The sequence below is a fragment of the Hypanus sabinus genome, chromosome 16 (genome assembly GCF_030144855.1).
Source record: "Hypanus sabinus isolate sHypSab1 chromosome 16, sHypSab1.hap1, whole genome shotgun sequence".
NCBI classification, from domain to species: Eukaryota; Metazoa; Chordata; class Chondrichthyes; order Myliobatiformes; family Dasyatidae; genus Hypanus; species Hypanus sabinus.
Window position 1 is genome coordinate 85,074,715 of NC_082721.1, and position 18,777 is coordinate 85,093,491.

At 43.8% G+C, this 18,777-nt stretch overlaps 1 protein-coding gene across 1 annotated transcript in view; it reads left to right on the top strand.

Annotated features, from left to right (window-relative positions):
- LOC132405928 (voltage-dependent P/Q-type calcium channel subunit alpha-1A-like) overlaps positions 1–18,777 on the top strand; it is a 393,641-nt gene that overhangs the window by 279,135 nt on the left and 95,729 nt on the right. Inside the window, exons 31-33 of the mRNA XM_059990909.1 lie at positions 3,128–3,238; positions 6,083–6,166; positions 17,765–17,881. Coding sequence (XP_059846892.1) covers positions 3,128–3,238; positions 6,083–6,166; positions 17,765–17,881 — 312 coding nt within the window. The remainder of the gene's footprint in view (positions 1–3,127; positions 3,239–6,082; positions 6,167–17,764; positions 17,882–18,777) is intronic.

Sequence of the window (18,777 nt, forward strand, 5' to 3'; positions counted from 1 at the left end):
CCCTGAAGGTTAATTTGCAGGTCGAGTCTGTGGTGAGGAAGGCAAATGTGATGTTAGCATTCATTTTCAAGAGGACTAGAGCTTAAGATCAAGGATGTAATATTGAGACTTTATAAAGCACTGGTTAGGCCTCGCTTGGAGAATTGTAAGCAGTTTTAGTCTGCTTTTATTAGGGATGTGCTGAAACTGGGGAGGTTTCAAAGTAGGTTCACAAAAATGATTGCAGAATTGAACACCTTGTCATATGAAGAGTGTTTGATAGCTCTGGGCCTGTATTCACTAGAATTCAAAAGAATGAGGGGTAACCTTATTGAAACCTATCGAATGTTGGAAGGCCTTGATAGAGTGGATGTGAAGAGGATGTTTCCTATGGTGGGAGAATAGGACCAGAGAACACAACCTTAGAATAGTTAGGCATTCTTTTAGAACGAAGATTAGGTAGAATTTCTTAAGCCAGAGCGGTGAATCTACAGAATTTGTTACCTATGGCTGTGGAGGCCAAGTCTTTATGTATATTTAGGGCAGAGATTAATTGATTCTTGACTCTTCAGGGCATGAAGGGATACAGGGAGAAGGCAGGAGTTTGAGGCTGAGAGGGAAAATGGATCAGTCATGATGAAATGGCAGAGGAGACTTAATGGGCCACATAGCCTAATACTGCTCCTATATCTTATGGTCTTATTACAGAAGCAGGGATAGGGCAAAGACATGGAGGAATCTGAAAACCAAAAGAGTTGGAAAATAGGTGAGATGACAATGTGCATCAGGGATTACTGTGGTGCAGGGTTAATGGGACACAGTGAGTTAGGGCATGGCCACAAAGTTTTTAATGGCCTTAAGTGTATGCCAGTAGGAATAAGCAGGCCAGCCAATTGGAATAGCCAAGTCAGGATGCAACAGAAGACGTAGATGAGGGTTCAGTGGGTTAGGACTAGGTTCTTCAACGCCATACAGAAAGTCTTAACAACAGCATGGAGAGAAGATACTGCAAAATGATTGATTAGTTGCCATCTAATGAAAGTATTAAAACTTGTGAGGTTGGGTTTTAAAGGGGAAAAGCCATTGCACTGGTGCCATTCCACTCACCTGACATTGAAAATACAGGTCCAGTGGCAAGAGTGATCATCACATTCAGGGGTTTTCTTCAGTTGCAGTGGATGACCATGACTTCTTCTGTGCCTTATCATGACCTTTGCTTTCCACAGTGTCACAGAGCCAACTTCCTGCCCATTGGATCTCATCTGCCCAGTCTGTCAGAGCTGACTTTGCATGCTGGGACGGGCAAGCCCTCTCTCACTGGCTACCGTCACCTGGTTTTGCCCGCCTGTTGAAGTGGTGCTCTGGAGTGTGTTAATTCTTCACCATTCAAGATTGTTCAATGTCACTTACTGTACGCAAGAGTAATAAGGGGAACAAAATAATTGTTACTCCAGATCTGATGCTGCACAAAGAAATACAAAAGATAAAGAATTCACAAATAATAATTAAAAAAACACCAAAATATAAATACATAAGATAGCTTATATACATGGATTGACTGTATGTCCACAAAGTGATGCTAGGCTGTACTTAATGTGACTGACAGGATATAATAAATAGTGGAGTTGTTGATCTGACTTACTGTGTAGGCAAAATAACTGTTTTTGATTTTGGTCCTGGCATGGATGTTACGTAGCTTTCTCCCTGATAACAGTCCATGAGCTTCATGATGGATCCTTCATGATGATACTGGCCCTTTTCCGATACCTCTCTATGTATAGATGTCTCTGATGTCGAGTAGGCTGATGCATTGGGCAGTATTGATGACCTGTCGGAGAGCTTTGCTGTCTGCCCAGTGCAGTTTCCATATCAAGCAATGATGCCACTTGTTAGGTTGCATGTAAACAGCTATTTGGAGCCACAGGTAAGAGCTAAGTGACCGGTGGGGACCGAAGGTGAGTGAGTTGCCTCACAGATGGACACAGCAAGCCCCTTCACTAGACTTGGCTACCCCTCCCTGAGGACCCCATACATCCTACTGCAGGATACACAGTCTGATAAATATGACAGGTTACAGGCAGTACCAAAACTAACTATGAGTAATGTCTTACCCTTAACAGGGCTTTTGCTTCTGATCAGCATTTAATCCTGTATTTACACTGGAGAAACCACTTAAAGGATTTTTAATCTTTTTTTCCAAGTTTCATGGAAACTTGCTAGGATGATTAAGGTGAGAAGTCAGTTTGGAGACATTTTAAGGAGTGAATAATGCTAGGTGATGTTTTTGTAATGAATTGCTAATACAAAAGAATCTAGGAAGGCAACTGGTATGTTATTCATTGATGCAATAGGGTGGACGGTCACCTTATTGTCATTTGTGTTAAGACTATGGTGATGCCTGACTTGGATTTTGGGTAATTCTTGTTCACCTCTGTTAAGGAAGGAAATATTTGAAGGCAGTGCAGAGAGCATTCACTGGGTTAATTCCAGTAATGGGGAGATTGATCTATGCAGAGTGATTGACTAGATGAACCTGTGTTCAGAAGAATGAGGGGCAACCTCACGGGAACAGGGATTAACAGGAGATATGCTGGTTCATTGTAAATAATGGGTAATAGCAAAGGATGAGGGATTCGCCATTTAGATCTGCAAGTTCTTTCCTCAGAGAGCAACGGATCTTTGGAATTCTCCACTGCAGGGGCTTTGGATGTTCAGACACTGAGTGTTTCCAGCGGAAGTCAATAGATTTTTGGACCGGAAGAATCTACCTTGAATCAGATGATCCAGGGATTGGTAGAAAAGTGGTTGAGGCTCAATGTCAACTGTGACCATGTTGAATGATGAGGCAAGCTTAAGAGCCAAATGGCAAACTTTACTCCAGCTTCTAAAGTCATTACAGTTTGTCTCAAGCATTTACCCGAGTGGAGAGCAAGCATAAGTTTTTTTTCAGGAAACAATGGTCAGTGTTGAACACCAAGGTAATCATCTCTGGGGGGGAAAGCTAGGGCAAGTTCTACTCATTAAATTATCTATTCCTATTCCTTTGGAACCAATATTTATCACAGTTGAGTGACAGGTCCAAAAAGTGCAATGTCCAGAGTGCCTCAAGTATTGACTAAGTAACCAAGCTGTCTTCTTCTTATTTTAGTTTTCCGATCAACCACAGTCTTACGATGATGTGCTCAAGTATCTCAATATGGTGTTCACCATTTTGTTTTCATGTGAATGTATTCTGAAGATTATTGCCTTTGGAATTCTGGTGAGTACCTGCCAGGTGTCTTACACAAGAGGCATTGGGCTCCGCAGCTCCTGACCACCTCAACTTGGTGACTGTTTGTCGTATGTGAAGAGATGTAAATATTGTGGCACAATTTACCAATGGTAGTATTACAATCAGACAGAATTCTGCCTAAACTCAATGCTTAGATGCATGCACCTCTCCAGTGTCAGCAGTTGTTTGGCAAATATGGAACTGATTATACATGCTGAATGCCATGGCGGTCCGCTGACCATTCCGCTGAATGCCATGGCGGTCCGCTGTCCATTCCGCTGAATGACATGGCGGTCCGCTGACCATTCCGCTGAATGACATGGCGGTCCGCTGTCCATTCCGCTGAACGACATGGCGGTCCGCTGTCCATTCCGCTGAATGACATGGCGGTCCGCTGACCATTCCGCTGAATGCCATGGCGGTCCGCTGTCCATTCCGCTGAATGCCATGGCGGTCCGCTGTCCGTTCCGCTGAATGACATGGCGGTCCGCTGTCCGTTCCGCTGAATGCCATGGCGGTCCGCTGTCCGTTCCGCTGAATGCCATGGCGGTCCGCTGTCCATTCCGCTGAATGACATGGCGGTCCGCTGTCCATTCCGCTGAATGACATGGCGGTCCGCTGACCATTCCGCTGAATGACATGGCGGTCCGCTGTCCGTTCCGCTGAATGACATGGCGGTCCGCTGACCATTCCGCTGAATGACATGGCGGTCCGCTGTCCATTCCGCTGAATGACATGGCGGTCCGCTGACCATTCCGCTGAATGACATGGCGGTCCGCTGTCCATTCCGCTGAATGACATGGCGGTCCGCTGTCCATTCCGCTTAATGACATGGCGGTCCGCTGTCCATTCCGCTGAATGACATGGCGGTCCGCTGACCATTCCGCTGAACGACATGGCGGTCCGCTGACCATTCCGCTGAACGACATGGCGGTCCGCTGTCCGTTCCGCTGAACGACATGGCGGTCCGCTGTCCGTTCCGCTGAATGACATGGCGGTCCGCTGACCATTCCGCTGAATGACATGGCGGTCCGCTGTCCATTCCGCTGAATGACATGGCGGTCCGCTGTCCATTCCGCTGAATGACATGGCGGTCCGCTGACCATTCCGCTGAATGACATGGCGGTCCGCTGACCATTCCGCTGAATGACATGGCGGTCCGCTGTCCGTTCCGCTGAACGACATGGCGGTCCGCTGTCCGTTCCGCTGAACGACATGGCGGTCCGCTGTCCGTTCCGCTGAACGACATGGCGGTCCGCTGACCGTTCCGCTGAACGACATGGCGGTCCGCTGTCCATTCCGCTGAACGCCATGGCGGTCCGCTGTCCATTCCGCTGAATGACATGGCGGTCCGCTGTCCATTCCGCTGAATGACATGGTGGTCCGCTGTCCATTCCGCTGAATGACATGGTGGTCCGCTGTCCGTTCCGCTGAATGACATGGCGGTCTGCTGACCGTTCCGCTGAATGACATGGCGGTCTGCTGTCCATTCCGCTGAATGACATGGCGGTCCGCTGTCCGTTCCGCTGAATGACATGGTGGTCCGCTGTCCGTTCCGCTGAATGACATGGCGGTCTGCTGTCCGTTCCGCTGAATGACATGGCGGTCTGCTGTCCATTCCGCTGAATGACATGGCGGTCCGCTGTCCGTTCCGCTGAATGCCATGGCAGTCTGCTGACCATTCCGCTGAACGACATGGCAGTCTGCTGACCATTCCGCTGAATGACATGGCGGTCCGCTGACCGTTCCGCTGAATGACATGGCGGTCCGCTGACCATTCCGCTGAATGACATGGCGGTCCGCTGTCCATTCCGCTGAATGACATGGCGGTCCGCTGTCCGTTCCGCTGAATGACATGGCGGTCCGCTGTCCATTCCGCTGAATGACATGGCGGTCCGCTGACCATTCCGCTGAATGCCATGGCGGTCCGCTGACCATTCCGCTGAATAGCTTGACCTAGTGCTGCATAGCACTTGATGTAAAGTGCCAACAAAAGTGACCTGCATTGATGTAGCAACTTTGAAGTCATAAAAATATCCCATGGTGCATCGTCTGTCAAAAGCCAGTTTGGTGCAAACCCATGTTGGTGCAGATGACCCAAAGTTTGGACAAGGAGGTGGAGGAATGGTGAGATTTAGGGATGGTATTGCAGACCTGAAGGCAAGTGCATGAACAGGGAGGAATTAAACTAGACAGAATTACAGAAGTGTGGATGTCTCATCAGGACTGGAAAGAATCAATCTAAGCTCCACATCACCATCTAGTGGTTAAATCAAGACATACAAACATGGTTCCCCCTCCTCCTACCTTCTTATGGGGCCCCTGCCCCCTCCTCCTTCAGTCCTGACGAAGGGTCTCGGCCCGAAACGTTGACTGCTCATTTCAATGGATGTTGCCCGACCTGCTGAGTTCATCCAGCTTGTTTGTACGTCATGATTTGACCACAGCATCTGCAGTGTACTTTGTGTTTACCATCTAGTGGTTGATGCGTGTGCACAGGTACTTTGGTTTTAACAGCACACACAAAATGCTGGAGGAACTCAGCAGGTCAGGCAGCAACTCATCAGCTCCTTCTGAGTTCCTCCAGTACCTTATGTGTTTTGCTCAAGATTACTAGCATCTGCAGAATCCCTTGCATCCCAAACTTTGGTTTGAAGGAAACTTTGAACTAGGCTGGCGTTCCTTGTTTTCCCAATGGATGATCAAACACTCATTGCTTGAAATAACATAATAACTAAATGTTCCATCTATAACAGTCAGTAATTTCTGTAGCACTGCTGGGAAGGGGGAGAATACGCACCATTGCTAACACTGCTGCTTTCTGCTCCACAGAACTATTTTCAGGATGCTTGGAATATATTTGATTTTGTCACAGTCCTGGGCAGTGTCACTGATATTTTAGTGACAGAGTTTTGGGTAAGTGCAGATCAAAAGCATTTGTTTTAAACACAACAATTAAATCAACAGCAGCTGCATCGCTGCTGTAAGAGTATGTACAGGGTTAAGGGGGGAACAGAGAGATGTTAACCCATCATCAGCGATAATATTAAGTAAAAATGTTTATGCCAAATATGTAATGTATATGACCCTCTAAAAGTAATGAGATGCAAGTCCATACATTCTTCCTACTGCCCATATGCCATTGGCGTTTAGGGCAGCAATGAAGGTCCGCCATTTCTGGCAGTGTTCAGGGCTTCCTTCATCATCTCAGTAGCTCGGTTTTCACTAGTGTCAGCTATGCAAGTCCTGGGCAGAGACTCAAACACAGATATAGAAGGATTCTTCATTGCCGTTTCATTGTTGATGAGGGGAACAAAATTGTCTACATTTCAGATTGAAATCCTGCTCAACTGGCTGAGATCTTTCAGATTCCAGCATCTGCAGCCTCTTGTGTTTCTAATGGTGATTCATGGGTGATTTATACAGTCCCTAGAACATTGCCATCTGTCCCTGTTGACTAATACCGTTCTCATCAGTGTTTGTGCTCGTAAGAATGTTTAGGGAATATCGTTCGGGAGGTGGAGCGTGGGAATGGTAGTGTAACAGCTTTTGCAGCGCTTTGCAGTTCCAGCCATAGGGTTAGGGTTCAAGGAGTTTATACATTCTCCCCATTACCACATGGATTTTCTTCGGGTGCCCTGGTTAGCATTAGTGAGTTGTGGACATGCTGTATTTCAGACTGCCTAGCACAATCCTTGCTGATTTGATTTGACACAAATGACACATTTCACTGTATGTTTTGCTGTACATGTGACAAATAAGACTAATCTTAAAAACAAGGAGAGGACTGGGCTCAGTCAGGCTTCTGTAACCAGCTCAGTATTACACAGGTCTTGCTCAATCTTCGTTGGCGCGTGGCTGCACCTCAGCTCCCCAGCCAGATGTCCGCTGAAGTGGAGCTAATCTACGGGACCAATAGTAACCTGTTCAACCCACGACACCTCCATGAGCCAAAGTCACTCCTTTCACCAGCTCTGCACTGCAGCTTGCAGATACCCCTTGTGTATGGAGTGTATGACACCCTTGGAGGCTCATCTGATGGTCATTATCGATATACTTGCTGAAGTTACACGAGGCTGCATCTTGCCCCTGGCCACGTCCGCTTAGCAAATCACCCTCTCCCTCAATGGGCTTTTGCCTTGTTGAAAATCTCAACACAGCCCCTCACCCCAGACCTGACCCTGCCTGCACTAGATTCCACAAGGGTCAGCTCAATATCTGATGAAATTCATCCAGCACAGAAGGTTTAGCCACACACTCAGCCGTTGGGTTTATGGGTTTCTCCCCACACTGTCAGTACTGGACGGTAATGAATCACATCCATATGGGACTTGGAAAGTGCCCCTACTGATGAACAAATGGAGTTTTGTGGGTTACAAAGACAGGAACAAGCCCTTCAGCCCATCATAAATGGGCAAGCATGATGCCAAATTAAACTATCCCTCCCTGCATAAACATGTGCTTGTCTAAAACACTTGAACACCACTATCATATCTGCTTTCACCACCACATCTGGCAGCTGTTCAGTCTGCTCCCATTCTTTGTAAAAAAAAACTTGCCCTACACACCTCCTTTAAACTTTCTCCCTCTCAAATTAAAGCTATGCCCTCCAGAATTCAACATTTCTTCCCTGGGAAAAGGTTTTGGTTCTCCAAACTATATGGACAACGAGGAACAGCCTGTGTGTTGTCAACCAGTTGTCAGCCCAAAACATCCTGGTCAATGCTCTGAAATATTCGTATAATAGAGGCTTTGTCCATCAAATTTCTCTATCCTCGTTTTCAAAGTCAATGCAATTACCAAAAGCTCTCTTTGAGGCTTTAAGTGATTCATGGGCTGAGTCCAGCCATCCAGTTTACTCTAGACTATACTGTGCCTCCTGTTTCCAACCAATACTTTGTGCCACAGATTCTCTTACCCCTCACCGCCTCAGACCTCCCATCTCCCTCATGCTAACTCCCCCCAGGGATGTTTCAATGAAATGGAAATGTATCTATCCCTGTTGCTGTGAATCTTAAATGTCAATCTGAACTATATAGTTTTGCTGTTATGAAAGTGTAGTTGGAAAACAATATCTGTGGGTAACTAAACAACGAAGTTTCTGGCCAACACAGAACCACAACAGACATGAAATTAGTATGATGTGTATTACAGATCGATCTCACATACTAGCCCAATCTTATAAGACCATATGATACAGGAAAAGAATTAGGCCATTTGTCCCATTGAGTCTGCTCCGTTTGAGTCCCATCAGTACTGATCTATTTCCCTCTCAGCCCCATTCTCCTGCCTTCTCCCTATATTCCTTTACACTCTGACAATCAAGAATCAAGCTTTGCCTTAAATATACCCAATGATTTGCCATCCACAGCTGCCTGTGGCAATGAATTCCATAGATTCACCACTCTTTGGCTAAAGAAATTCCTCATCTTTTTCTGTTAGGCTTGGAAGTTTTAGAGCATTTCTACTTAAAATGATCATAACTTAATGACAAAGTGTCCAGGCAAGAAAAAAGTCAATTGATTTTTTTACATTGATGTCTTGCTTTTAACGTGTTGAAACCAGTTTGGCTGTATAAACATGAAGAGGGTGTTTGCTATTTTCTTTATTTCAGGTGCCCCTTTTGTGTGTGTGAAATGGGAGAATATTAATTATGGACTTTTCTCTGCATGTCTGATGACCACTGCTACATAGTAACGGATTGGTTCAACGGCCAGGAAGCATACAGAAACTGGGAAACACTCTGTGGGTTGGTTTTGCTGTGTTGGAACCAGAGTGTGTTACACTTGATGCCCTGTTCTATTGTCAGATAACAGCTGAATGCCATTTAGTACAGCAAGCCACGTACACCCACCTCCTTGTGTGAGAGTGTTACTCGCTTGATCTTAATGCTAATTTTGGGGTCCAGCTTTATCAAACCTGGAAGCAGTACTGAATTTTACACTGGGAATTACTCCAATTATTTTTAACCATGTTGTATCATTTGGCTGAAAATGGATTGTTTTTACACAAATCGTACTAACATCACGGTAGAAACCATGCACAAGGAAAGCGTGTTCCCTGGCCAACACTCATGAACCATTCCTGTCTGTGTTAGTCGGTCACTATTGTGTTTTGATATAGAAGATAGGCAGCAAAAGGAAATGAGAAACCTATAATGATTGACTTTTTATCTTGTTTTATCTTTTCACATGCTGTCTGTAATCTGTGCTTTATTGGCGCAACGCCTTGTGAAATAACTCATCCAATCAAAATGCACTATGAAATTCATGTGTCCATCCATGTCCCGTCTGTGTGTCCATGCCAACTAATTTTAAACCTGGTTGCAAATCAATCCCAATGCAATCCAATTCCAACCATCCATCAACAACATCTACATGTAGACCACGGTTGGTTTGTAACTTTTTGAGCCTAATGCATTCACAAACTAAGTACCCTTGGCATGGCACGTGCTGCTGAAGTGGGATTTGCTGTTGCTACCTTGCATTGTGTTTTTTGGCATGGCTTTGGACTCCTCACCTCTGTCCGACACTCCCTAAACATAAAGGAATTCGTTTCATACTGGCCTTGGCAATGAAAAGTCTAGACATAGCAAGACAGCAGCTGGATCTACACACTACACAGTAAGGTCTCAAAAGACAAAGCTATAGGGCATGTATTTTTGCTTCCTATGTTGTACACCTTTGACCAATTCCTTTGGTTATTACAATGAGACTGTTATACTGAAGGGACCTTTGCTATTTGCACAGATGTCTTATGCTTCACTTCCAAATGCACCTTTACACCCTTGATTGTTAATTCTTCCATTCCAGAAGCTTCCTCAATTATGTAACATAGGCTGCAGCTTCTGCATTTCTGAGATTAAACACAAATAAGCACACAGGTGAAGTTTCTTCTCAGTTTGTCTGCTATGAAAGCCAGGCAGGATGGAAAGGATTTAGCAGCTTACTAGACAATCAGACTTGGCCATGGTACCCCATTAAGTGACTGAGACTAATTTCATGCAGAAAAACTATCCTCCACTCATGCTGGTGTCCTGCAGAAATGACCCTATCTTTATCAAGGGAGGTCACTGCAATTTCTGTTTACTCTTCATGTTATCACTCATTTTCCCAAAGAATTGACATTGCTGGGAGAGATAGGTGTACATTGCCACTAACTTATTAGTTGATGCAGTTCGTTGGTTCAAAGGTTCCAGTGACAGCTGCCAGCCTCATTATGATGTTCTATGCAAAATACAAATCAAAACAGTAAAAGAGGGCTTTTTTTCCATAGGTGAAGAACAATATTGTCCAAGGGGTTTACTTGGTGTTACAATTCAGTTACCCAGTTACAACTGCTTAAAACAGCATGAAACAGAGCAGAACAGTATAGCACAGTACAGGCTCTTCAACCCATGATGTGGTGCCAACTTTTTAAACCTACTCTAAGATCAATCTAACCCTTCCCTCCTATATAGCCCTCCATTTTTCTATCATCCTCATGTTCCGAAATGTTCCTAATACACTGTACCTGCTTTTACCAGAACTTCTGGCAGGGTGTGTCACAGACATCCACCACTTTCAGTACACAAAACCTTCCTCTGACATTCCTCCTATACTTTCCTCCAATCTCCTCAAAAATCTTCCCCTCATGTTAGCTATTTACACCCTGGTAAAAAGTCTCTGATTGTCCACTCAATTGATGCCTCTTTTTGTACATCTCTATCAAGTCACCTTTCATGCTCCTTCATTCCAAAAAATGCCCTGGTTTGTTCAACTATACTCATAAGACATGCTCTCTAATCCAGGTATCATCCTAGTAAATCTCCTTGACATCCTCTCTAAAGCTTCTGCATCCTTCCTATAATGAAGCAATGAGATCTGAACATAATTGTGATCTAACCAGGGTTTTATAGAGTTGCAGCATTAACTCATGGAACTTGAACTCCCTCCCTCAACTGATGAAGGCCAACATTCCATATGCCTTAACAACCTATCAACCTGCATGGCAATTTTGAAGCATCTATGGAGATTGACAGAAACAATCTTACTTTCCACTGAATATAATGGCTAACGGGATGTCAGTGAAATCCAAGGTTCAAAATTCCTGATTGGTCACCTCAGGAAAGTACAGAAGTACGATCAGAAATAAAAATTAAACATACAGCAGCTCAGGCGTCATAAGAAAGATGATGTTTCAGACTAACAGCCTTTCATTAGAAATGGGGAAAATTGCAGAAGAGAGGTTAGGGAAAAGCCAAGGGGAAGATCGATGATAGGGTGGTGTACGGGCAAGGGTGGTGGTATACAGGAGAGGGTGTTTGACAGAATGGATGATACTGTGAGTTGGAAGAGGTGGGAATGGGATATGGAGAAACAAAAGATGGGACACGAGGAGTGTTAGTAGGAAAAGCAGAAACAATATGCTGACGTATTGAACTCTTTATCACAGAAATGTCCACAGTGTTATAGCATGTTGTGTATCAATCAGCCACCCAACCAAGCTCAAACCTCGCTCCAGAGAACAGGGTGTGGTGAAGTGAGAGCTCACACTTCCAAAAGGTACTGAGTTTGGTAGATAATGTTAAACCAAGATTCCACTGCCACTATCTTCAGAAAGACCAAGGCAGTTCTCCAAATAGATGGGCTTATTTTAAATCTTTTGCTGTCACATTGGCACCATCAACCTACCCTACCCCAGAGTATTCTCCCCAAATAACCATCAACTTAGCCCAGAATCTACCATTCACTTACACACTAGGAGCAATATTCCAGTAGTCAATTAACCTACCAATCCTAACAATTTTTTTGGACATGGCTGCTAACTGGAGTAGCTAGATGACACCCGCATGGTCACAGGGAGCACATGCAAACTCTGTACCGACAGCACCAGATGTCAGGATTGAACCTAGGTCACTGCAGATCTGAAACTTGGCCACATCCACCACTTGATATACCATGACTTTAAGATTCCTTTTTGTTGTCCACTTTCCTCCACAGCTTTTTCCCTCTGTGACCCTCCAGCCCTACAAGCCTCCAACAAACCCGAGCTTCTCCACCATTTGCAGTTCCATTTCCTTTGAGGATTACCAAGTTACCGTATGATTTCAAGTTCATTTTATTGTTATTCAACCATACAAATGTACGCAGCTCAATGAAACATTGCTCTCTTGGATTGTTTGAAAGTGTAATCCTCAAAGGAAATGAGTCCCCAAACAGTGGAGAAGCACAGGTTTGTTGGAGACTTGAAGGGCTGGAAGAGGTGCCAGAGGGACACGGCTGTGGAGAGGAGTGGACAACAGAAGAAAGGAGGGCATATCATCGAGGCACAGTGGTGGAGCTGGTCGAGCTTCATAGCTGCAGTGCCCAATTTCAGTCAGCTCTGGTGCTGTACTGTGGAGTTTACACATTCTCCCTGTGGCCATGTGGGTTTTCTCCTAAATCCCGAAAAATGTTGTCAAGTTAATTGGTCACTGTGATATTGCCCTTACTGTGTAGGTGAGTCGTAGAAACCGGGAGAAGTTAATTGTTATAATAATTGTTATAACAGTTGGTTAAAGTTGATGGTCAGCATAGACTCAGTAGGCTGAAGGGCCTGGTTCCATGCTGTATCTCTCTGTAACTCTAGCAGAGAGGTGATCAGTAAATTAGGTTTTGAGGAGCAGTTTCGATGGAAACTGCTGCTCTGGGGAAAAGGATGATAAACATAGGTCAGTGTCTTCAACAACTGAAAATGGAATTGGTTTATTAATGTTACATACACTAAGGTTTTGCAAAAAGCTTATCTTGCATACTATTCATACAGATCAAATCATTCCACAGTGCATGAGGTAAAGTAATATACAGAACGCAGAATAAAATGTAACAGCTACAAAGGAACAGACATTTTCCCTCTAACTGGGGATATATAAATTTAATTCTAAAGGTCCATGTGCATGGAAGCCCACTCTCCCGTTTCTCATCATTGAGAAATCACCGTTGCATTTTACTTAGATCCAAAGCAGGTGACCTCAGTTCTTCCTGTATTAAACTCTTATCACAGATTTTTCCCCATTTACCCATTCTATTAATATCTCTCTGTAATTAAATGCTTCTATGCAAACTGCTTACACTGCCACTTGTATCTGTGTCTTTGGCACAACTGACTCATTGCTGCATCATTTCAGGTGGCCATTAATAGATCGATTAGTGTAGATCCAACTGAGATCCCCACAGGACTCTACGAATCAAACCATTCCCACTCACCTGTCTATGAACCCTCCCCTTGGCCTATTGCTCATCAAATTTCCTAACAGTGTCAAAATTTTGCCTTCATGAGAAAGGGGATTTTGCCTTTGGCAATGGGAGCATTGCAAGGAATAAATGGGGATTGTAACAACTCCAATAAGATGTTAGCAAAGGCAGTGATTACATTATAAGCCATGGAATAGAACCTGACATACTAGCATTGTGTTGCAGTCATTCACAATTATTTTTTTCTGAGATAGATAGCTGTTTAAGTCTTTAGGATCCCTCTCTAGCCAGTAGGCCCCACTGCCTGCTTTGGAATCTTCCCTTGCTACTGGTGTCGAAATCTTGTGCATGTGTCTGATTAGACAGTTGCTTCCACCTTTTCTGATGAAATATCCAAGGACGATAAATAAGATTTTTTTTACAAAACACAATTTGCCGGAATGGACTGGCAACTCTGATTTACATGCAATCTATTGACAAAATTGATAAATAATGTTTGATAATGACATTATTCTTTGAATAGGTTTATTAAATAAAGTATGTATTGGGTCATGGTTCAGTAGCAACTTCAAATTTCAGAGTCAAATCCAATACATGTGTAAAGACGAACATGCCCAAAATAAACCTGGGAATATTTGAAGCCCACCCCAGCTCTAAGTGGCCACAGAACTATTATTGCTTTTTCAAGCAGAAATTTAGTCAATATTTGATCAAACAAAGCTTCCAGCTGTAGAATGCACCATTTTGCAACTGAGATCAGAATATCATCATATTTCAGAAGTTAGTCATTCAGGGAAGCAGACCTGTATCTGACCATATCGTTACTGACCATAAGACTATGCTAACCACATTTGCCTGCACTTAGTCCACAGCCTACTATGCAAGTATTCAGTTTGAAGCTTCTTTGATGTTATAAGAGAACAGACTTCCAACATCACCCAAGGCAGTGTGTTCCAGATTTCAACTGTTCTTTGTGTAAAAAAAGTTTTTCCTCAGATCCTACTGAAACCTCATCCCCATCGCCTTAAATCATTGCCATCTGATCTTTCTGCTTACTATCTTGCTTTTTATGCTTCTCTTTCATAATATTCTATACCTCCACAGCCTCCACTGCTCTAAACCCCAGCGTATCCAGTCTCTGATCATAACTGAAAGGCAACATCCTGACAAATCGTCTCCACACCTTCACCATTTCAATCACATCCTTCCTGTAACCAGGTACTAGTGACCTATATTCAACTGTGCCACCATCTGTACGGAGTTTGTCTATCCTCCCCATGATCACGAGCTTCGATTTCCTCACACATCTCAAAGACTTACAGGTTGGTAGGTTAATTGGTCACAGGACTGTAATTGGGTGGTGCCGCACGTTGGGCCAGAAAGGCCTATATCTCAGAAATGGGGAAAAAAGACAATACAAGTAACAGGGTGATCTGAATTGTGCATAATATTCCTGCTATGGTCGAGCCATTGCTTTATAACACTGTAACAAAACCACCCTGAGCTTGTATTCTGTGCTCTTGCTAATGAAGTCAAGTGCTCCATATTCCTCCTTCACCCTTTCTACCTATGAGCTTGTACACAAATGTCCCTTTTATCCTCAGGATCCCTAGGGCCCTACACTCCTGATATGGACCTACGCCACATTTGACACCCTCCCAACTTCCCTCAAAATGCATCACCTCACACTTAACAGGATTAATTTCCATCTGACATGTTCTTGCCCAGTTTACCAGCCAATCCATGATTCTGTAGCCCAGGATTACCTTCCTCACTATGAGCCACAGTAATTCTCTTGTCGTATGCATACTTACTTAACATGCTGCTCATATTGATCTCCAAGTTACACGTAACAAACAGCAAGAATCCCAGCATGGATCCCTATGGCACGCCACTCATTTCCAGTCATAAAAACAACCTTCCATCCTCATCCTTTCAATAATATTAACAAGCCAATCTTCGATCCAGTTTTCCAACTTGCCCCAGATCCCATGGATCTAACTTTTTAAGATCAGACGAAGGCAAAGTAAGATTCATAATGAAAGCATGTATACGTCACCACATACTATCTTGAGATTAATTTTCTTGCAGGCATTCACAAGAAAATAAAGAAATACGATAGAATTTATGAAAAACATACATAAACAAAGACTGACAAAAACAATGTGCAAAATAAGACAAATTGTGCAAATAAAAAATAATACTGAGAACGCAAGTTATAAAAAGTCCTTTAAAGTGAGTGTGTAGGTTGAGTTTTGGTCAGTAAAGTTATCCACACCAGTTTGGGAGCCTGATGGTTAATAACCATTCCTGAAGCTTGTGGTGTGGTACTTCCTACCCAATGGAAGTAACGAGGAGAGAGTATGGCCTGGATGGTGGATACTCTTTCTCATGGCAGTGCTCCATGTAAATATGCTCAATGGTGGGGAGGGCTTGGCCTGTGATAGATTCACCACCACTTTCTGTATACATTACCTTTCCTAGGCATTTGGTGGTTCCATATCAGGCCACGATGCAACCAGTTACAATGCTCTCCACTGTCCATCTATAGACGTTTGTCAAAGGTTTTGGTGACAATCCAAAATTACGCAAAGTAGATGTTCTTCCATTGTTGAAGGCCTTATGAAGTCCTTGTAAATCTCATCAACTAGTGTTCAATATATCTAGTTAATACATAAACCTCAATTATATTAGTCATGATTTTCCACCAACAAATCTGTTCTGACTATTCTTGATCAATCCCTGTCTTTCCATATATATACATTAATCCTGCCCCTCAGAATTCTTTTCCAATAACTTTCACTAACATTAGACTAATTGAACTATTATTACTTGGCATAAAGGTACCACATCTGCTGATCATTTGCTGTTCAGAGACAGGGATGGGTACCCTGCCAACAAATGGCTGTGTCTCAAATGGGTAGCAGTCTGCATCCTGTGTTGGACATTTTAAACAAAGTTACCTCTTTAAAGGCAATAAAACTCATTGTCCATAAGTTATACAAGGCTTGTATCCAGATCCTCAGTATTTGCCAAAGGGAATGCTTCCTAGATAGTCAATGGCTCAAAAGGTTAGAGCCCATGGGATCCAAATCAAGTTGGCAAACTGGATCTAAAATAGGGCTTGTACTATTAGTCTCAAAGAATGAGGCGGGAGTTTGATTTTGTGATGGAAGTTTTATGACCAGTGGTGTGCCATGAAGATTGGTGCTGAGATCTTTGTTACTTGTTACATGCATTAAGCTAATGTAGGCAGTTCTAACACTCAGGAAGCTTGATGGCATCCAAGATAAAGCAGCCTAGTTGACTGGCTGTCCATTCACTGTTCCAAACATTCATTGCATCTACCATCGGCACCGCCTACAAGTGCACAGTCAACTCGGACAGCATGCTTCTGTCACCTAGACCTGCAAATTCCCTTCTGTGCGAGTCTCACCCCATCCTGGAAATGAACGCCAGTCTTTCATTGCCGCTGGGTCTAAATACTCTCCAGCAGCATAGAGAGAGCATCTGCAGTGATTCAAAGTAACATCGTACCACCCCTTTCTCCAGGGCAATTATCAATGGCAGCAAGTATTGAACCAGTCAGTGATGTCCATATCACGCAAGGTAATGAAAAGAAAACCTTACCTTTGAGAAATCCAGATGTGAAATTCAGGAACCTGAGGCAGGGCAAGAGCAAAATTGAAATGATAATGTGTACAGAAAGCTGAATGTTAGGCAGCATCAAGGTTAGGGATTTATTAGACTAATCTTCTTCTCTCTTTTTTACTACTCTTTGCCTTTCAATATGGGGGTGTTTGAGAGATGGGTCTCACAGATAAACTGTCGCATGAATGCGAACATTCATTTTCTGCATGCATTCCAATGACTGCTGACTTATTGAACCCCCCCAACCCCACCCAGCTCTTTTAAAAGGTTCTTGCCTTTTGTCAATGCATGCCCATTGGAGTCTACGCATAACTTAAGGAATTGTGGTTTGATATTTGCGGTGTGCTTGCCTATCTGGCTTTCTGTGCATCTTTGATGTATAGTAGACTCCACATTATGCCTTGCTAGTGTCAAAGAACAGTGCATTTGGTTGTGTTAAATATATATATATATATATACATATATATCTGGAAATATTTATATATATTTTAACATTTTAATGAGGAAACCCGTTCTTTCCCATGATTGGATGATGGCCAGATTTGTTTATTGGGAGTGTTCTTCTAAGTGGCATTCTTGTCAAGTACAACCAGCGGGAACAGCAGGCGGGAACAACCTTTAACCATTATTGCTAACCTTGCTTTTGCAGAAAAACATTATCAATCTGAGCTTCTTGCGGCTATTCCGCGCTGCTCGGCTCATCAAGCTCCTGAGGCAGGGTTACACCATCCGTATCTTGCTGTGGACGTTCGTTCAGTCTTTCAAGGTAAAGGCCTGCTGCTCTTTTCTCACCAAGCCTTAAGATGTCATCTCATGGTTGTCATGCTATGCACTGATCGATGTTGTGGTACACCGTGACGCCAGTGACATTTGCCATCCCTGCACTGTAACACTAACAGGATTTATGTACTTGCTAAATCCTGAAATAATTACTTAAAAATCTGGTGTTCTTTCTGCAAACCTTCTCCACCAAATCACAGGAGGGTAATAGAGCTGGCAGGATTTCAGATTTTCAGATTCATTTGTTATCACGTACATTGAAGCAAAGTGAAGGGTGCCAACACAGCATAAATAGGCTGGGGCAGCCTGCAAGCATCAGCACACATTCCGGGACCAACATAACATACACACCATGTTCACTGAACACGCAAGCAACAACAGCAAAACAAGCCCCTTACCTACCACCCACCTACCCATTCACACACACCCACAGATAGTTCTCAAACCTCAGGCCTTCAGCCTCCACTGCCTTGCAAACATTGGGCCTCGACTTCCAGACCGTTGTTAGCAATCCAGAGTAGTGGGACTGATAACATTGCCGACTCACAGCTCTAGTGACCTGACTTCCATGCTGTCTTAACACTCAACCCGTAACTGCTTGGGTTTCATCGGGGTGTTCTGGTTTTGCCCACATCTCAAACATGGGCTGGTAAGTAATTTGCTACTTAGTACTGGTAAGCGAATTTAAAAAATCAGTGGAGGGGTTGGAGGGATATTGATTAGCATGTACAAGAGGGCAAGTGACAGAAGAGGGGAACAGAACTGATTGGGTTGGCCTAGTCTAGCCACCATCCAACTTGCCAAAGGTGTAGTCAACACCAGAGTCCCAGGTGTGAAGGTCCTCAGGTGAGCACGGCCAGTGTGTGGACCATTAGAAAAACA